Raw genomic sequence first — 19124 nt, forward strand, 5'->3', positions numbered from 1 at the left:
CCAGAATTTACATGTTGTGTTTTTTGCTAATAAAGTAGGATTCTAAGAGCATAAATAACTGCATAATCCTTCACTGGGAATTTAAATCATTTTCACTCCTTCTGGTTTAGTACTAGAAATTCAAGAAGGAAAATTAGACTGACTTTTTGTCACAATTACTCTGATAATGTTAATAGTATCTGTTAGATATTTTGCACATTACACATGAAGAAGAGTTTGAATTTCAGATAAAAACAACAAAAATACATCAAAAGTCTTTAATGTAACCCAGAATTCCATCATCTTGTGTTCGAAAGATTGGATCTGAGATGTGTTTTGAGCTGGTCATAGTGAATGAAGCAAGGTGGCAATTGTAGTCACAATAATTTCCAGGAAGCCATTTTCTGCTCTTGGCTGGAGGCTTGCTGGGCATCATGCAAGGTAGGAAGAGCCTGCGTACGTCACCCTCCCATGATGTGGTCAGCACGTCAACTGCATGGGCAGGGCGCCAGATAACATCCTGTGCACTGCTGAGCTGAGCTGGGGAGCAGCCGCCTGTCTGAACCGGCAGCACCATGTCGCTCATGGTCGTTAGCGTGGCGTGTGTTGGTGAGTCCTGGAAGGGAATCGACGGAGGAAGCACTGGGTGGAGATCTGGGCCCGGAGGTGGAGATATGGGCCTAGAGGTAGAGATATGGGTCTAGAGGTGGCGTTACGGGCCTGGAGTGGAGATCTGGGCCTAGAGGTGGAGATATGGGTCTAGAGATGGAGTTATGGGCCTGAAGTGGAGATGTGGGCCTGGAGAGGAGATCTCGGCCTGGAGTGGAGATCTGGGCCTGGAGTGGGGATATGGTCCTGGAGTGGAGATCTTGGCCTGGAGTGGATATACGGGCCTGGAGGTGGAATGATGGGCCTGGAGTGGCGATATGGGCCTGAAGTGGAGATATAAGCCTGGAGTGGAGATATGGGCCTGGAGTGGAGATATGGGCCAGGAGTGGAGATTTGGGCCTGGAGTGGAGATATGGGCCAGGAGTGGAGATATGAGCCTGGAGTGGAAATATGAGCCTGGAGTGGAGATATGGGCCTGGGGTGGAGATATGAGCCTGGAGTGGAGATATGGGCCTGGAGTGGAGATATGGGCCTGGAATGAAATATGGGACTGGAGTGGAGATATGAGCCTAGAGTGGAGATATGGGCCTGAAGTGGAGATATGAGCCTGGAGTGGAGATATGAGCCTGGAGTGGAGATATGGGCCTGGAGTGGAGATATGGGCCTGGAGTGGAGATATGGGACTGGAGTGGAGATATGAGCTTGGAGTGGAGATATGGGCCAGTGGAGATACAGGTCTGGCATGGAGATCTGGGCCAAGAGTGGAGACCTGGGCCAGGAGTGGAGATATGGGTCTAGAGGTGGAGTTACGGGCCTGGAGTGGAGATATGGGCCTGGGGTGGAGATATGGGCCTGGGGTGGAGATATGGGCCTGGGGTGGAAATATGGGCCTAGAGTGGAGATATGGGCCTGGAGTGGAGATCTGGGCCTGGGGTGGAGATATGGGCCTGGAGTGGAGATATGGGCCTGGGATGGAAATATGGGCCTAGAGTGGAGATATGGGCCTGGAGTGGAGATCTGGGCCTGGAGTGGAGATCTGGGCCTGGAGTGGAGATCTGGGCCTGGGGTGGAGATATGGGCCTGGAGTGGAGATATGGGCCTGGAGTGGAGATATGGGTCTAGAGGTGGAGTTACGGGCCTGGAGTGGAGATCTGGGCCTGGGGTGGAGATCTGGGCCTGGAGTGGAGATATGGGCCTGGAGTGGAGATCTGGGCCTGGAGTGGAGATATGGGCCTGGAGTGGAGATCTGGGCCTGGAGGCTGGGTCTCTGCACAGCTGAGAGCCCTTTTGCGGGGGCAGGTAGGCAGTGAGTGTGAGTTTACCTTCAGCCCAGGAAAAGCCTGCCTGCCAAGACTCACAGCCCAGTGGGGGCAGCAAGGGAGGCCTAGTTTTCCTGCAGATGGATCGTCCATCATGATCTTTCTTTCCAGGGTTCTTCTTGGTCCAGAGGGCCTGTCCACACACGGGTGAGTCCTTCCCCAAACGTTAGGGTGTCATCTCCCCACCTGAGAGGATTTTCCTGAAACAGGAGGGAAGTCCTGTCCAGGAGTCTCTCATCAATTAGGAAGAGGGGGCGCTCGGATACTCAACCCACAGTTCTGACCTCGCCCTCCCCAGCCTGTCTTTCCCTTGGCAGAGTCAAGTTCTGTGGGGACCAGGGTGAGACTGGGGTGCTCAAAGCTGGGGTGTGGAGGGGGGAAGTGCTAGGAACAGCAGGTCCTCTGAGGACAAAGGTGTAACTCACACCCTCCAGTGTTTCCATGACGGTCAGGGCTGCAGTGTGGCTGCTGTCATTCTACCAGAAGAGGTGGGGAAACCACAGCCATGGCCCTGACATTCCAAATCCGCTGATGGGGGCTCAGCTGTTTATTTTCGTTCAGGCATCGGCTGATATTCCATTCACAAAGGACATGCCCTCCACCCCATGTCTACCTTGTGTCGTTTTATGTGAGTAATCTTGCAGTATTAAAATCTAGGAGTCGCTTACTCAGCACTTGCTCAAAGTTCTCAGCTAACACTTTGTTGCAAGGAGACACCATGTCTTTGCGGGATGGGTCCTTCCTTTAGCCCTGGGCACCCAGGTGAGGTAGGAGCCATAGAAACGTGGAAAGCGAGGAGAATCTTCTGAGCACACGGAGGGTGGGGCGGTCCTCCTCTCTAAGGCGGGGCCTCCTTCTCCCCAAGGTGGTCAGGACAAGCCCTTGCTGTCGGCCTGGCTCAGTGCTATGATGTCTCCAGGACGTGACTCTTTGGTGTCACTCTTATCTTGGGTTTAACAGATTCAGTCCGTACAAGGAAGACGGGGTGCCTGTCCCTGAGCCCTACAACAGAATATTCTGGAACAGCTTCCTCATGGCACTTTGATCCCACACATGCAGGGACCTACAGATGTGGGGGTTCACACCCGCACTGCCCCAATGGGTGGTCGGCTCCCAGCAACCCCCTGGCGATCATGGTCACAGGTCAGAGGGCTCCTGTCTGGGCTTCTCCTTGTCCCACCTCCCGAATCCCAGAGCTTCTGCTGGGGGTGTCCGTCAGGATTTGGTCACTCAGGCCCTGACTTTATTTGGGGTAAAGGGGGATTGAATACATGGAAATCGGTGCTGTGATGGGAAGAATAACTGTCCCCAATGATGGCTACATTCTAATCCCTGGAGCCTGTGACTATTTCTGCTATAGGGCAGGGGACTGAAGGGGAAGACGGAGCTCTGGTTGTTGATGAGTTGACCTTGAGATGGGGAGACGGCCTGGACTGTCCCGCTGGGCTCAGTGTAATCACAAGGGACCACACGAGAGGAGAAGGATGAGGGGAGTGGGGATTAGAGCAGCATCGTGGGAGACTCCATCCGCTTTGAAGGTGTAGGAAGCCCATGGGCCACCAATGCAGGTGACCTATAGAGTCTGGAAAAGTCAAGGAACTGATTCTCCCAAGTCTCCAGAGGGAACGCAGCCCTGCAGATGCCTTGATTTTAGCCCAGGAAAAACAGGGTCCAATTTCTGTCTCCAGAAGTGGAGGGGTCAGTGTGTTTCTCCTGCTGCCATGCTTCTGATAATTTTCTACAGCGGCAACAGGAAACCAACACTGGAATCCAGGTCATGGACAAGTTAAGAAACGGCCCAAGGATAGCCAGGCGTGGTCGCAGGCACATGTAATCTTAGCGACTCGGGAGGCTGAGGCAGGAGAATCGCTTAAACCCAGGAGGCAGAGGTTACAGTAAGCTGAGACCACACCTCTTCACTCCAGCCTGGGCGAAGGAGTGAGACTCTGTCTCCAAAATTAATTAATTAATTAAACAAGCCAAACAAGGAGAAGGTTGGCAACCCCGAGATCAGCAAGGGCAGGACGCTGACGCCATCACCACGTTCGATCCACATAGGGAGGGGTTGATAGTCCTCGAGCCAGCACCAGGAACCACCCTATGGAAGCTGGCACCATGGAGAAGGCACAGGGATGGCAAAAGCGGCTCCCAGTCACCACCAGGAACAGGGAGTGTGGACACTGGTGCCTGCCTTACTGATCAGTTCATACGTCCTGCCAAGGACTCCAATGTGTCCGAAAGAGATTGAACCAGGCTGCTAAGAGCCTGGACATGCAGCCTGTCCTGTTTCCTCTTCCACCCCCACATAGACAGCAGGAAAGAGATTAGTGGGAAACAGATACAACAGCCCAAGACATGAGGCTGAGCCCAGTGGGAAGGGAATCAGGGGCTACTAGAGACAGAGAGACAGAGAAGAGGGAGGGAGACAGATGGAAGGACCTGCACCAGGAGTTAAGGGCACAGAAAAGAACACGGAGACACAGAGAGGAAGGAGAGAGACAGACACCAGGGAGGGGAAGCCTCACTCATTCCGGATCCCGTGGATGAGATGAAAAAGAGAGATGCGGCCGGGCGCGGTGGCTCAAGCCTGTAATCCCAGCACTTTGCGAGGCCAGGTGGATCACGAGGTCAGGAGATCGAGACCATCCTGGCTAATCCGGTGAAACCCCGTCTCTACTAAAAAATACAAAAAACTAGCCGGGCGAGGTGGCGGGCGTCTGTAGTCCCAGCTACTCGGGAGGCTGAGGCAGGAGAATGGCGTGAACCTGGGAGGCGGAGCTTGCAGTGAGCTAAGATCCGGTCACTGCACTCCAGCCTGGGGGACAGAGCGAGACTCCGTCTCAAAAAAAAAAAAAAGAAAAGAAAAAAGAAAGAGAGACGCCTTCTAAACTCACAAATTCTCTTCCTAGGAGTCCACAGAAAACCTTCCCTCCTGGCCCTCCCAGGTCCCCTGGTGAAATCAGGAGAGACGGTCATCCTGCAGTGCTGGTCAGATATCAAGTTTGAGCACTTCCTTCTGCACCGAGTGGGGAAGTTTGAGGAGCCCTTGCATCTCATCGGAGAGCTCCATGATGGGGGCTCCAAGGCCAATGTCTCCATCAGTCCAGTGACACCTGCCCTGGCAGGGACCTACCAATGCTACGGTTCTGTCACTCACTCCCCCTATGTGTTGTCAGCTCCCAGTGACCCCCTGGAGATCGTGATCACAGGTGAGAGTGACCGGACACTCTTCTCATTGTCACTGGGACACAGAGTGAATGATCCTGGACTTGGAAGCCCCAGGTGGTCATGAGGAAGATGAGTGTGAGATTCTTATGGAGAGAGACTCACTTGGGGAGGTCTGTACCAACAGAGACAGAGAAACAGGAGACACAAGCACAGACCAGGTGTCATAACAGAGGACAGACACAGGGGCCATACAGGGAGGTAGAAAAGAGAGAAAGAGTTAAAGGGGACACTCAGACAGACAGACATGTCCCAGAGAGAGGCGTCCTTCCATGTTGACTTTGTTCAGAGACCTGGCACAGGTTAGAAGTTTCATTTCTGTTTTACCTCCACAAAGTGTTCTCTACCAGGAGAACCGAAAGACACCCACATTTCTGACCTGAGTTGGCCCCTGTGGCCTCAGGCCTTGTGGCACCTACAGATGCCGTGTTGATTCTGACACCTCTGCCTTGTGTGCAGGGGAGAGTCATCGTCCCAGGATATCGTGGCCCCAGAACACCAACCCCTGTGTGCCTTGTGAACTTGGGGTCCCCACACTGGATTCTGAGGCTCATATTCCAAATAATCCCACATATGATAGGATTGCTGAGAGACATAGAGAGAAATCAGGGGCATCAAAAGCAAAGGTATAAACACACAGAGAATGAACCAGAAGAAGGGGATTGAGAGACTCACAGACACATAAAGAGAAAAGAGGGCAGATAAGTGGAGAGAATGATGGAAGGGAGCAGAGAAAAGCTCCAAAATTAGAGTCCTGAGGGAGAGGCCCAAGGACAGAGAAAGGGAGATGTGCGGATGAATTACAGAGATTCCAAAGAGAACTAGAGAGACCAAGAGGCAGAGAAAAACAGATGATAGATAGATAGATAGATATAGAGAGATGATAAATAGTTAGGTGACAGATAATAGATAGGTTATAGATACATAAATGATGATTGCTTGTTTCATTGATTAATAGATGATACATAGAGATGACGATGATGAAGATAAATAAATAGATGATACATGGAGAGAGATAGAGAGGCAAACAGAGAGAGAAATCAGAGACAGAGAGAGATGATACATAGATATAGATAATAGATGATTGACGGATAGATAGACAATTGATAGAGAGATAAATAGATGATACATAGATATACATGACAGATAATTTATAGATAGACACTGAATAGATCAATAGATAACATATAGAAATATGCAGAAAGTTATGAACAGGACACAAAGTGAGAAACTTAGAATTAATAAAAAGTAACATCAAGTCAACAATCCAAGGAGGATCAGAGAGAAGAAAACAATACAAAAAGGGAAAACGCACCTCGGGCTGGGGAAGTGAGGTCAGAGACCTAGAGAGACAGAGAAGGTGGAAGGAGGAAACAGACATGAAGAGAGACGGGGTGAGGGTGACAGAGAGCATTAGGTCATAGAGCAGGGCAGGGAGCTCTCAGCTCAGATGTGAGGGGAGCTGGGACAGGGAAGAACCTCCCTGAGGAAACTGCCTCTTCTCCTTCCAGGTCTATATGAGAAACCTTCTCTCTCAGCCCAGCCGGGCCCCACGGTTCAGGCAGGAGAGAACGTGACCTTGTCCTGCAGCTCCTGGCGCTCCTTTGACATGTACCATCTATCCAGGGAGGGGGAGACCCATGAACTTAGGCTCCCTGCAGTGCCCAGTGTCCATGGAACGTTCCAGGCCGACTTCCCTCTGGGACCCATGGAGGGACCTACAGATGCTTCGGTTCTTTCCGTGCCCCACCCTTCGAGTGGTCAGACCCGAGTGACCCACTGCCCGTTTCTGTCACAGCTGAGGAAAGCCCATGCCTGTCCCATGTCTTACGATCCTAGAGCCATAGTTGAGGAGCTTCCTGCTGATGATGGAAAGAAGCATGGACAGATGCAGAGAGACGAAGCCTGGGTGTGAGGGGGGAATCAGGGCACAGCATGGCAGAGAGGGCACCTCCAAACCCTCCTGCGTGGCCTGCGTGGTTGTCCGCGGTCAGGGCTCCAGGCACCCAGGCAGATGGAGAAAGCGGTCAGGACAGACCCAGAGGAGGGAGACTGGGCTCGGTTTGGGGAGATCAGAGGTTCCCTCGGCCCCTCAATCTTACTCATTCACCAGAAGCCCACCCTGGCCTCTCACCCACAGAGAGATGTCATCACCAGCAAACCCTAGAACTGTTTCCTCTTTGTTTGAAAAATTATTTATTGAGGTTAAATACACCTATATAGTTTACCACTTTTAACAATTTTTTTTTTGAGGCGGAGTCTACCTCTGTCCCCTATGCTGGAGTACAGTGGCACAATCTTGGCTCACTGCAACCTCCGCCTCCTGGGTTCAAGCAATTCTCCTGCCTCAGCCACCTGAGTAGCCGCTACTACAGGCGTGCACCACCAGGCCAGGCTACTTTTTGTATTTTTAGTAGAGACAGGGTTTCACCATATTGGTCGGGTTGGTCTCGAACTCCTGACCACGTGATCCGCCCGCCTCGGCCTCCCAAAGTGCTGGGATTACAGGTGTGAGCCACCACGCCCAGCCACCTTTACCATTTTTAAGTGTAAAGTCAAGTGGTCATAAATACATTTATATATTTATGTGTGTGTGTGTGTATACATATATGTGTATATATGTGTGTGTGTATATGTGTATATATATATGTGTGTGTGTATATGTGTATATATATGTGTGTGCATATATATGTATATTTTTAACCCTCCTCCCTTTTCTTCCGGGCCTCTGGTAGCCACCATTCTACTCTCTACCTTCATGAGATCACCTTTTATCTCCCGCCTATGGGTGAGAAATGGGAATCTTTGTAATGACCTCCAGTTCCATCCATGTGGCTGCAAATGTCAGGGTGTTACTGTCTCTATGGATGAGTAGTCTCCACTGTGTGTATGTACTACATTCTCTCTATCCGTTCACCCACTGATGGGCAGGTAGGTTGTCTCCATGTCCTGGCTACTGTGAACAGTGCTGGACCAATCATACGAGCGCAGATATTACTTCGATATACTGATTTCCTTTCCTTTGGATATAAACCCAGTAGTGAAATTGCTAGATACTATGAAAGTTCTCTTTTTAGTTTTTCGTTTGTTGTTTTGGTTTTGGTTTTTGAGACAGTTTCCCTCTGTGCCCAGGCTGGAGTTCAAGTGATGTGATCTTGCCTCATTGCAACCTCCATCTCCTGGGTTCAAACGATTTTCCTGCCTCAGCCTCCCTAGTAGCTGGGATTACAGGTGCATGCCACCATGCCTGGCTACTTTTTGTACTTTTTAGTACAGATGGGGTTTCCCCATGTTGGCCAGGATGCTTTCAAACTCAAGACCTCAAGTGAGGCGCCTGCCTCAGTCTCGCAGAGTGCTGGGATTACAGGTGGGAGCCACTGTGCCCAATCTCTTTTTAGTTATTTAAAGGACTTCCATACTTTTCTCCGTAATGGCTGTACTAATTTACATTCCTACCAACAGGGTACCAGGGTTCTCCTTTCTCTACCACCTTGCCAGCATTTGTTTTGCCTGTCTTGCAGCTAAAAGCCATTTTATTTTATTTTATTTTATTTTATTTTATTTTATTTTATGTATTTTGAGAGGGAGTTTTGCTCTTGTCACCCAGGCTGGAGTGCAGTGGCGCGATCTCAGCTCACCACAACCTCCACCTCCCGGGTTCAAGTGATTGTCCTGCCTCAGCCTCTCGAATAGCTGGGACTACAGGAATGCGCCACCACGCGCAGCTAATTTTTACATTTTTAGTAGAAACAGTGTTTCTCCACGTGGGTCAGGCTGGTCTCAAACTCCCGATCTCAGGTGATTCGCCCACCTCAGGCTCTCAAAGTGCTAGGATGATAGATTTGAGCCACCACGCCCAGCCTAAAAGCCATTTTAATGGGGTGAGATGACAACTCACTTTGATTTTAATTTGCATTTTTCTAATGATGTGATACTGAGCACTTTTTCATATGCGGGGAAATTTCAGGTCTTTTGCTCCTTTTTAATTAAATCATTTGTTTTATTAAGTTGTTTAAGCTTATGTCTAGTTATTAATCCCGTCTCAGATGCATAGTTTGCACATATTTGCTCCCAATCTGTGGGTTGTCTCTTCACTTTGTTGGTTAATGTTTAGCGGTGCAGAAGCTGCTTAGTTTGATGTAATCCCAATGGTCTATTTTTTGCTTTAATTACTTGTGTTTTTAAGGTTTTAAACAAAATGTCTTTCCTTAGACAAATGTCCTGGAGCATTTCCCCAAGACTTTCTTCTACGTGTTTCATAGGTTCAGCCTTAGACTCACATCTTTAATCCATTTTCATTTGATTTTTGTGTATGGTGAGAGGTAGAGGTGCAGTTTCATTCCTCTGCATGTAGATATCCAGTTTTCCCTGCATGGTTTACTAAAAAGTCTGTCCTTTCCTGATTGTAAGTTCTTGGCACCTTTGTCAAAGTCCATCGGATGGGCTGGGCATGGTGGTTCACACCTGCAATTCCAGCACTTTGGCCGAGGCAGGTGGATCACCTGAGGCCAGGAGTTCAAGATCAGCCTGGCCAACATGGTGAAACATCGTCTGTACTAAGAATACAAAAATTAGCTGAGCATGGTGGTCAGCGCCTGTAATACCACTACTCAGGAGTTTGAGGCAAAAGAATTGATTGAACCCAGGAGGCTGAGGTTGCAGTGAACCAAGATTGCACCTCTGCACTCCAGCCTGGGTGACAGAGCGAGATTCCATCTCAAAAGAGAAAAAAAAAAACAAACCATTGGATGTAAATGCATGGATTATATCTGTGTTCTTAATTCTGCTCCGTTGTTCTATGTGCCTTTCTTTATGCCAATGCCATGCTGTTTTGCTTACTACAGCTCTGTAACATATTTTTAGACCAGGTAGAGTGACGCTCCTGTTTTCTTTTTATACCTTGAACTCTCAAGACAGTGGGCATCACATATAAACATTATGGAGAAAAGGATCCCAGGATTCCCAGGGCCCAATATTAAATAACAGAGTGTTGGCCATGAACCGACCTCAAATATTTCCATTGAGTAGAGGACAGGCAGCCTCATTTCCTCACCTCTCTCCTTTCTTGTGTTCTAGGGAACCCTTCAAATGGTTGGCCTTCACCCACTGAACCAAGTTCCAAAACTGGTGAGTACAGAACCCTCTTATATCTGCTTTTGGAAACCTGGGGAGATGGAAGCCTTGGATTCAGGCGTTGACTCAGCATCTTGCAGCTCTGACATTGTGCGCCTGTCTTCCACCATCTCTGAACTCCAGATACTCCAACAGTGAAAGGGATCTGGGCCCAACACAGGGCTCAGTGAAATCTCTTAATCTCTAATTTTATGGAGATGAGACCTCCTACAAGCTAGAAAAATGACTGCCAATCTGACATCCTTCTCAGGAAAAATGCAGTGCTTGTTCTCCCTGCATTCCTAACTGGAGGATAAATTCCTGGGGGCTTGACAGAAGGAAGGGAAGGGAACATCTGATGAGGGCGAGGGTTTTTAGAGAAGTTCCACTTGCCAAGGAATGAGCTCCTGTTGGTCATGAAGCAACCCTGGCTGACTCAGCAGAGAAAGAGCCTTGAGTAACAGAGAACAGAGCTCATGCACGCACACTTTGACTCACTGACTCATTCAGCCATGGCCCCATGCTCAGGCTGTGCAGTTGGAATCCTTTCCTACTGTTGCCATAACAAATTTCCACAAGATTCGTGGGTGAAAACAAAACGGTTTTTTAATTATCTTACAGTGCTGTAGCTCAAAGGATGAAATGCATCTCACTGGGCTAAAATCGGGTGACAGCAAGGATGCCTTCCTTCTGAAGGTTCCAGGCAAGAATTTGCTTCTCACTTGTCCCAGCTTCTAAAGGCTCCCACATTCCTTGGCTCCTGGTGCCCTTCCTCCTTCCTCAAAACCCACAAAGACTGGTCACATCTCACATGGCATTACTCAGACCCTTCTTCCTTACCACACTTCTTTCTCTGAATGCTGCTCTCCCTTCTTCTTCATCTTTGGAAAACTTGGGGATTGTATTGGGTTCACCAAGATGAAAATCCATCATAATCTCCCTGAAATCATCCAGGATACCCTTGTCTTAAGTTCAGCTGATTAGCAACCGTAATTCTGTCTGCAATCGTCATTCCTCCTTTCCGTGTAAAATAACGTATTCACAAGCTATGGAGGCTAGGACAGGGACATTTTGGAGTGGGACAGCGTTCTCCTGCCTTCCACAAACAGGAAACAAGATGCATTTGGCCTCTGCTCTTGGGACACTGATATTGCAGATGGTTAAATGGGAGGGCAGAATGCACAAGTGGACCAATAAATGAATGATCCATTGGGAAGCATCTGTGCAAGAAATCTACGTGCTTGTTCGTTTGTTTATCGAGACGGAGTCTCCCTCTGTCTTCCAGGCTACAGTGCAGTGGCACGATCTCAGCTCACTGCAACCTGTGCCTCCTGGATTCAAGTGATTCTCCTGCCTCAGCCTCTTGAGTAGCTGGGATTACAGGCAACCACTACCACGCCCGGCTAATTCTTTTTGTATATGTTTTGTAGAGAGGATGTTTCACCATGTTGGCCAAGCTTATCTGAAACTCCCAGCCTCAAGTGATCTGACCGTCTCAGGCTCCCAAAGTACTGGGATTACAGGTGTGAGCCACTGTGCCCAGCCGGAATTTAAAATAAATAATAGATAATGCTGAGTGTATAATTTTGGGTGACAGAGAAGGTCTCACTAATCAGATATTTGTGACATTAATGAAAAAAAAAGGATTGAATCCCTGAAAGACTGGTGGAAGGATTTTCCACACACAGCTGTCAGCCTTGAAGGCACAAAGGTAAAAACAATCTTATGTGGAAGGAAGAGGCTCTGCCTGAAATGCTGGGAGAATTACAAGACCACTGGAGAGAGAGGAGAGCACACTGGGTACACAGGAAACTAAGGAGGAACAAGGAGTGTGTGTTTTATACTCACAGCCATTGGATTCACCTCAGGGTAACTAGGAATCCCTACATGATTAATAGTGACTGACATGAACATAAGGGAGGCCCAGGTGCGTAACTGCAATCTAGGAGACCGTGGAAAAGGCAATTCCCGCCCCACTGGTGAAATGTGGTGCTGATTTAGACACTAAATGAATGGAGGACATGGATATGAGATATGTTTGTGAAGTAGAATCATTTGCAGGGAGGACTCGCTGGGTTTGATTTTCCTAGTTGTTTAATCCTTGCTTAATTAAATTCTTTCTGAGATTTATTCCTCCTGAATGTAAATCAATACCTGGCAGAGGAGTGACAGATAGATGAGGGGTGGTAGAAATGAAGGGACCTAATTACAACATAATATACAAGGCTGTGAACGGTTGCTCATGCCTCTAACCCAGCACTGCAGGAGGCCAAGGCAGGTGGATTCCATGAAGTCAGAAGTTCAAGACCAGCCTGGCCAACATGGTGAAACCCTATCTCTAATAAAAATACAAATATTAGCTGAGCATGGTGGTGCATGCCTGTAATCCCAGCTCCTACTCTGGAGGAGGAAGCAGGAGAATGACTTCAACCCAGGAGGTGGAGGTTGCAGTGAGTCGAGATCACATCACTGCACTCCAACCTGGGTGACTCAAGGAGACTCCGTCTCAAAGAATAAAAATAAGACATGCATAAATACAATGTAACACACATGAATGACAATGGCACCTGGATTACCATCATCATTTTTCTATTTATCTATAATTACTTCTTTGATCCTTTATCTTATCTATTAGGCAATCAGCCTAAAACCTCTTCCCCATTTGCTTTCTGTGAGCGTGAGATCATATAGAAAATATGAAAGCTCCCTGAAGCCACCAGCACAGGTCCTGGAATAGAGAAAGTGCTCTGCTCATTGCAAAATGCTGGCCCCCTCACCCAAATCCCCCACCTCACCCCTACTTCCAATCACCTGTGGAGATTCAGATAGACCATGGGGAGGTAAACACTAATACTACTTGCAGTGAGTTCAGATCTTGGAATCAGAGATCAGCACCAGCACTAGCTCCTGGTCCCCTTTCCTACTAATCCACGGAAGGACAGGTTGTATTGAAGCAATAGATGGTGGAGGGCATTGTCCTTCCCCCAGCCTTTCGTGTAGAACAGCAACCTAAAATATGACTCCCAAGATCACAAAAGTAGCACGTTTCCAACGGGCTTCAACGCTATTTCCTGGCTGTTTGACGTAAGAGAATTCTGCTTCTTGTTTTTGATCTTGATTTCATTTTTCTTTCCTTTTCTTGGAGAATGTAGGTTGTTTGAGTCAGGAGTGCTGTGCATGTAGAAATCCTAAAGCACATTCACTGTGCATGAATCCCAGTTCAGTCTTCCCAGAGAAGACTCTTAACACCTCCTGTACTGCACCTGGGGCTATGCCAATTTCTATCCCTCACCGTCACTCCAGGGAGACAGAACGCACAGAGAATACGTGACATAAGCAGGTTCATTACTAACACAAAAGCAGCAAGTGACAACTGAAGCATTTATTTCTAGGTGAGCCAGTCCCCCAAGGCTCAGAAAAGCTGCTCAGGACATATAGAATCACCCCATATGCAGTGTATCTGGGGGAACCCGAAAATCAGCCCAGCCTGGGTTTTGTACCCTGGAGCCACAGGAAGCACTGAGCTAAAGCACTGCATGACGTCCTCCCCTAGGAAGAACAGGAAGACAGTCCAGCTGTTCTGGGACGTTCCTCCTGATCTCACGATGCTAATGTCTTAGGCCATTTTTGTTGCTATAAAAGAACACTTGAGCTTGGGTAACTTTTTTTTTTTTTTTTTTTTTTTTTTTTTTTTTTTTTTTTTTTTGAGACGGAGTCTCGCTTTGTTGTCCAGGCTGGAGTGCAGTGGCCGGATCTCAGCTCACTGCAAGCTCCGCCTCCCGGGTTCACGCCATTCTCCTGCCTCAGCCTCCCGAGTAGCTGGGACTACAGGCGCCCACCACCTCGCCCGGCTAGTTTTTTGTATTTTTAGTAGAGACGGGGTTTCACCATATTAGCCAGGATGGTCTCGATCTCCTGACCTCGTGATCCGCCTGTCTCGGCCTCCCAAAGTGCTGGGATTACAGGCTTGAGCCACCGCGCCCGGCCGAGCTTGGGTAACTTCTAAAGATAAGCGATTTATTTGCCTCACAGTTCTGCAGGCTGTACTAGAAGCATGACACCAGCATCTATTTCTTGTAATGACCTCAGGCTGCTCCCACTCTGGCAGAAGGGAAGAAGGGTCTGTGTGTGTAGAGACCACAGAGATCACACAGCAAGGGAGGGAGCAAGGGGAAGGGGTGCAATGGAGTTTCCAAGCTCTGTTTAACAACCAGTTCTCCAGGAACTAATAGAGGGAGAACTTGCTAACCCTGTCGTATGGGACAGCATTAATCTATGCATGATGGATCCACCTCCATGACCCAAATACGTCCCAATAGCCCCAACCTCCCACATTGGCGGTTAAATTTCAATGTGCTGTTTGAAGGGGTCAAACATCTAAACTAAAGCAGTTGTATATTCAGCACATTCTATGATTACTATGAGAGCTATAACTGAGAAAGCAGGAGAAAGCTGGGTCTCCCACCATGTGGGTACACGTCCTAAAGAGACGTTGTATATGGCTACCTGTCAATCAAGAAATGCGAGACAATCCATAGAGAGGAACTGCTATGATTAGCTTCTTGTTGGTGCCTCGTCTTCCTCCAGGTATCCCCAGACACCTGCATGTTCTGATTGTGTCCTCAGTGGTCATGATCCTCTTCACCATCCTCTTCTTCTTTCTCCTGCATCGCTGGTGCTCCAACAAAAAGGGTAAGTCTCATGAAGCAGAGGCCACAGACCTCAGGGCCAAGTGGGGAAGCAGGATGGGAGCACGCAGGTGTGTGTTTCTCACTGGCAGGATGGTCTCTGGCCCAAGGCAGGAGCCACAGAGGCAGGGATTTCTAGAGAGAGCACCAGACACCCTGTCCCTGCCTTCAGCTCACAGACCATTGCCTGATTCTCAACTGTATCCTCATGTCCCTGCAGCCACTGACATCCAGGAGAAGGTTCCATGACAGGCAGAAAGTGGGAGACAGAATTAATGGGATGGAAATTGAGAGCTATTTATGGGATGGGTCCTTGAACTAAGAGAGACAGGATGTCTGAGTCTGGCTGTTGGCAGCTGAGGGACCTCAGGCACCTACGGCCTCCCCCTGTGTGTTGGGCTCTGCACATGAAATGAGGACCCAGACGTGCCCTCTCAGCTGTTTTGATGACTTTTGTCTCCTACAGATGCTGCTGTAATGGACCAAGAGCCTGGAGTGGAAAGAACAGTGAATCCGGAGGTAGGTCCTCCTCGGTCCAGCCTCATGGATATAGTCTTATTCCCTAATAGTCCTGAAGAATGTGAGCCCCTCCCTCACTCAACATTTCCCTCTCTCCAGGACTCTGATGAACAAGACCCTCAGGAGGTGACATACGCACAGTTGGATCACTGCGTTCTCACACAGGGAAAAATCACTCGCCCTTCTCAGAGGTCCAAGAGACCCCCAACAGATACCAGCGTGTACATAGAGCTTCCAGATGCTGAGCCCAGATCGAAAGTTGACCACAGTCAGGCCTTGAGGGGGTCCTCCAGGGAGACAACAGCCCTGTCTCAAACCCAACTCGCCAGTTCCAATGTACCAGCAGCAGGAATCTGAAGGTGTGAGTCTGCATCTTAGGGCATCGCTCTTCCTCACACCACGAATCTGAACGTGCCTCTCTCTCGCTTACAAATGTCTAAGGTCCCCACTGCCTGCTGCAGAGAAAACACACTCCTTTGCTTAGCCCACAATTCTCCACTTCACTTGACCCCTGCCCACCTCTCCAATCTACTGGCTTACTTCCTAGTCCTACTGGAGGCTGCAGTCACACCAAGGAACTCACAATTCCAAACATACGAGAGGCTCCCTCTTAACACGGCACTTAGACACGTGCTGTTCCACCTTCCCTCATGCTGTTCCACCTCCCCCCAGACTATCTTTCAGCCTTCTGTCAGCAGTAAAACTTACAAATTTTTAAAAATAATTTAAATGTAGTTGCCTCTTCTTCAAATAAACATGTCTACCCTCATGGTTTCAGTAATGTGACTCTTTTCTTGCCGAAAGTTTCCGGTGTTATCATTACTGATCATTACTAATGATGATGATAAATAGACAAAGAGATAGATACATGATACATAGAGATAGAGAGGCAGACAGGTAACAGAGAGAGAGAGAGAGGATACATAGATATAGATAATAGCTGATTGATGGATACATAGATAGTTAATTGATAGAGAGATGATACATATATATAGATGATAGATAGATAAATAATTTGTAGATACACACCAAATAGTTAAATAGATGATAGATAGATAGATAGATAGATAGATAGATAGATAGATAGATAGATAACGGATACATAGATAATAGAAATATGCAGAAAATTTTGAACAAGACAGAAAGTGAGAGACTCAGAATTAAAGAAAAAGGAAGATCAAGTCAACCAATCCAAGGAGGGTCAGAGAGAATAAAATGGTACAAAGAAAAAAAACATAGCTAGGGATGGGGAAGTGAGGTCAGAGACCTAGGGACATGGAGAAGGTGGAAGGAGGAAATAGACATGAAGGGAGACAGAGTGAAGGGTGAGAGACAGAGAGAGAGAAGGTGAAAGGAGAAAATAGACAGGAAGAGACATGGGGTGGAGGGTAAGAAAGAGAGCATTAGGTCACTAGAGCAGGTGCAGGGAGTTCTCAGCTCAGGTGTGAGGGGAGCTGTGACAAGGAAGAACCTCCCTGAGGAAACTGCCTCTTCTCCTTCCGGGTCTATACAGGAAATGTTCTCTCTCAGCCCAGCCGGGCCCCACTGTTCATGCAGAAGAGAACATGACCTGATCCTGCAGCTCCCGGAGCTCCTTTGACATGTACCATCTATCCAGGGAAGGGGAGGCCCATGAACTGAGGCTCCCTGCAGTGCCGAGGGTCCATGGAACATTCCAGGCCGACTTCCCTCTGGGGCCTGCCACCCACGGAGGGACGTTCAGATGCTTTGGCTCTTTCCGTGACTCTCCCTATGAGTGGTCAGACCCGAGTGACCCACTGCCCATTTCTGTCACAGGTGAGGAAACCAATCTCTTCCCCAAATAGTGGGACTCAGACAGACGACAATGGCCACATTCAGGGGAACCTCAGATGGCCATGGTGGTGCCAGCCAGAGATACTGGACAGAAAAGACACAGAGCAAACATACAGAAAGAGATAGACAGACAGACAGAGCAAGGCAGACAGATCACATCAGGATTGGGGGCGGTAACTGCAACCCTACATGAAGCTTGCAGATAGAGCACAGGCCACAAAAAACACTTCCCGGTCTTTGTACAGAGGCCTACATGGGACACATCTAAGCAGCATCAGTGCTGACTCGGCAGCGTGAAAGGCCAGGCTCAGATTGGAAAGACTAGAGGTAGCATTGGCCGCCCACCATTCCCCATTTCCAGAAGCCCCCACATCTCACCAAAGAGTGATTTCCACGTGGGAGGCACAGATGCAACCATTGTTGGGGGAGCCTCCATGTCTCTTGATGGGAGGCATTTTCCACCCTGGATGTCTCCTGCTCCCTCCACACCTTGGAGCCTCAGTGGGGGAGCCTTCTCTGAGGACTCGGGGAGGGCCTCCTGGGATTCCCAGGATTTCCAAGCTAGATGACAACATGGCAGGTGGAAAGAGGCCCATTCCTCCATCCAGGGAGCCAAGCTCCATCCCAGGAGATGAGAAGAGGCTCTTCTCTTTGGTCAGTGGATCCCTGAGGGGACAGAGGCTCAGCACTGAAGGCTGAGAAGGATGTGCCACTTCTCCACTCAGTGGCCTCAAGCCAGACATCTTCCCTGCAGACTTCCAGTGATTCTCCATCAGCATTGAGGGCTGTGGCCACCAACCTGGGTGTTAGTCTGTAGGAACTTTTCATTTCTGACCTTCCATAATTGAGTTCTCTTCCTAAATGTGGAATGCCTTGTACTCCATATTACTCTCTCCCCAGAACGAATGTGTGGCTTGTCTGCTCTCCAGCCCTGTCATGGAGATTGATCATCTTTAGGGAGCAAGAGGAGAAGGAAAGAACAAAGTATGGAACCATCTAGGTGCTGCTGGCTGAGGTTCCATTTGCCAGTGAAGGGACTGCACTCAGCCGAGGAGGCAACTCAGGGAAGTCAGCCGAGGGAGGGCATTAGATTAGAGAGAACTGAGCTCACCCAGTAAATGACCTCTTCATTAACTCATTCATCTAATATTTATTTCACAGCTACCATCAGTTATCTCTGTTGCATGGCCAGGAGTAAACAGTGTGGCCAAGTTCCTTGGTTCATGATGCTCACATTGCTGTGGGGTGGGAGAGAGAGGCAGAACATGAATGAATGAATGAGCGAATGAATGAATGAGTGAATGGATGAATGAGTAAATGAATGAATGAGTGAGTGAATAAATGAATGAGCGAATGGATGAATGAGTGAGTGAATGGATGAATGAGTGAGTGAATGGATAAATGAGTGAATGGATGAATGAATGACGGATGAACAAATGAATGAGTTAATGGATGAATGAGTGAATGAACTTGTAGAATGGATGCATGAGTGAATGAATGAGTGAATCCTCAGCACCTGGTGAAAGTGCCGTGCACAGAATGAAATGAAGGAACATGGAACGTTGTCATTTGGAGTGTACAGGAGGGAACATCTCACTGAGAACTCACCAAGGAGATCACATTTAAACTCCGATCTTAGAGACAAGAGGGAGTGAGCCCTGGGGAGCGTGTTGAAAGGAAGTTTCATGTACTTAGGATGCTGGGGATGACCCTAATGTGAGAATGAGCTTGGTGTGTTCCAAGAAGTCCATGGACCTGCCGTATGGTGAGGGCTGCTCAGAATCCAGTGAGATTTCTAAGTGTCCTTGGGCTTGTAAGGAGTGTGAGTCCTGTGGTTGCAAGTGAACTTGTACCTTAG

At 48.5% G+C, this 19124-nt stretch overlaps 1 protein-coding gene across 1 annotated transcript in view; it reads left to right on the plus strand.

Annotated features, from left to right (window-relative positions):
• The first annotated feature begins 529 nt into the window (after window positions 1-529).
• Window positions 530-19124, plus strand: part of LOC126941690 (uncharacterized) — a 41085-nt gene continuing 22490 nt past the window's right edge. The window contains 14 exon segments of the mRNA XM_050768357.1: window positions 530-588; window positions 2019-2054; window positions 2773-2827; window positions 2829-2945; window positions 2947-3050; window positions 4817-5116; window positions 6644-6835; window positions 6838-6930; window positions 9542-9625; window positions 10209-10259; window positions 14832-14936; window positions 15399-15451; window positions 15551-15719; window positions 16916-17248. Of these exon segments, the coding sequence (XP_050624314.1) occupies window positions 555-588; window positions 2019-2054; window positions 2773-2827; window positions 2829-2945; window positions 2947-3050; window positions 4817-5116; window positions 6644-6835; window positions 6838-6930; window positions 9542-9625; window positions 10209-10259; window positions 14832-14936; window positions 15399-15451; window positions 15551-15719; window positions 16916-17248 (1726 nt within the window). The 5' untranslated portion in view covers window positions 530-554.

This window comes from Macaca thibetana, chromosome 19 (genome assembly GCF_024542745.1).
Source record: "Macaca thibetana thibetana isolate TM-01 chromosome 19, ASM2454274v1, whole genome shotgun sequence".
NCBI classification, from domain to species: domain Eukaryota; kingdom Metazoa; phylum Chordata; class Mammalia; order Primates; family Cercopithecidae; genus Macaca; species Macaca thibetana.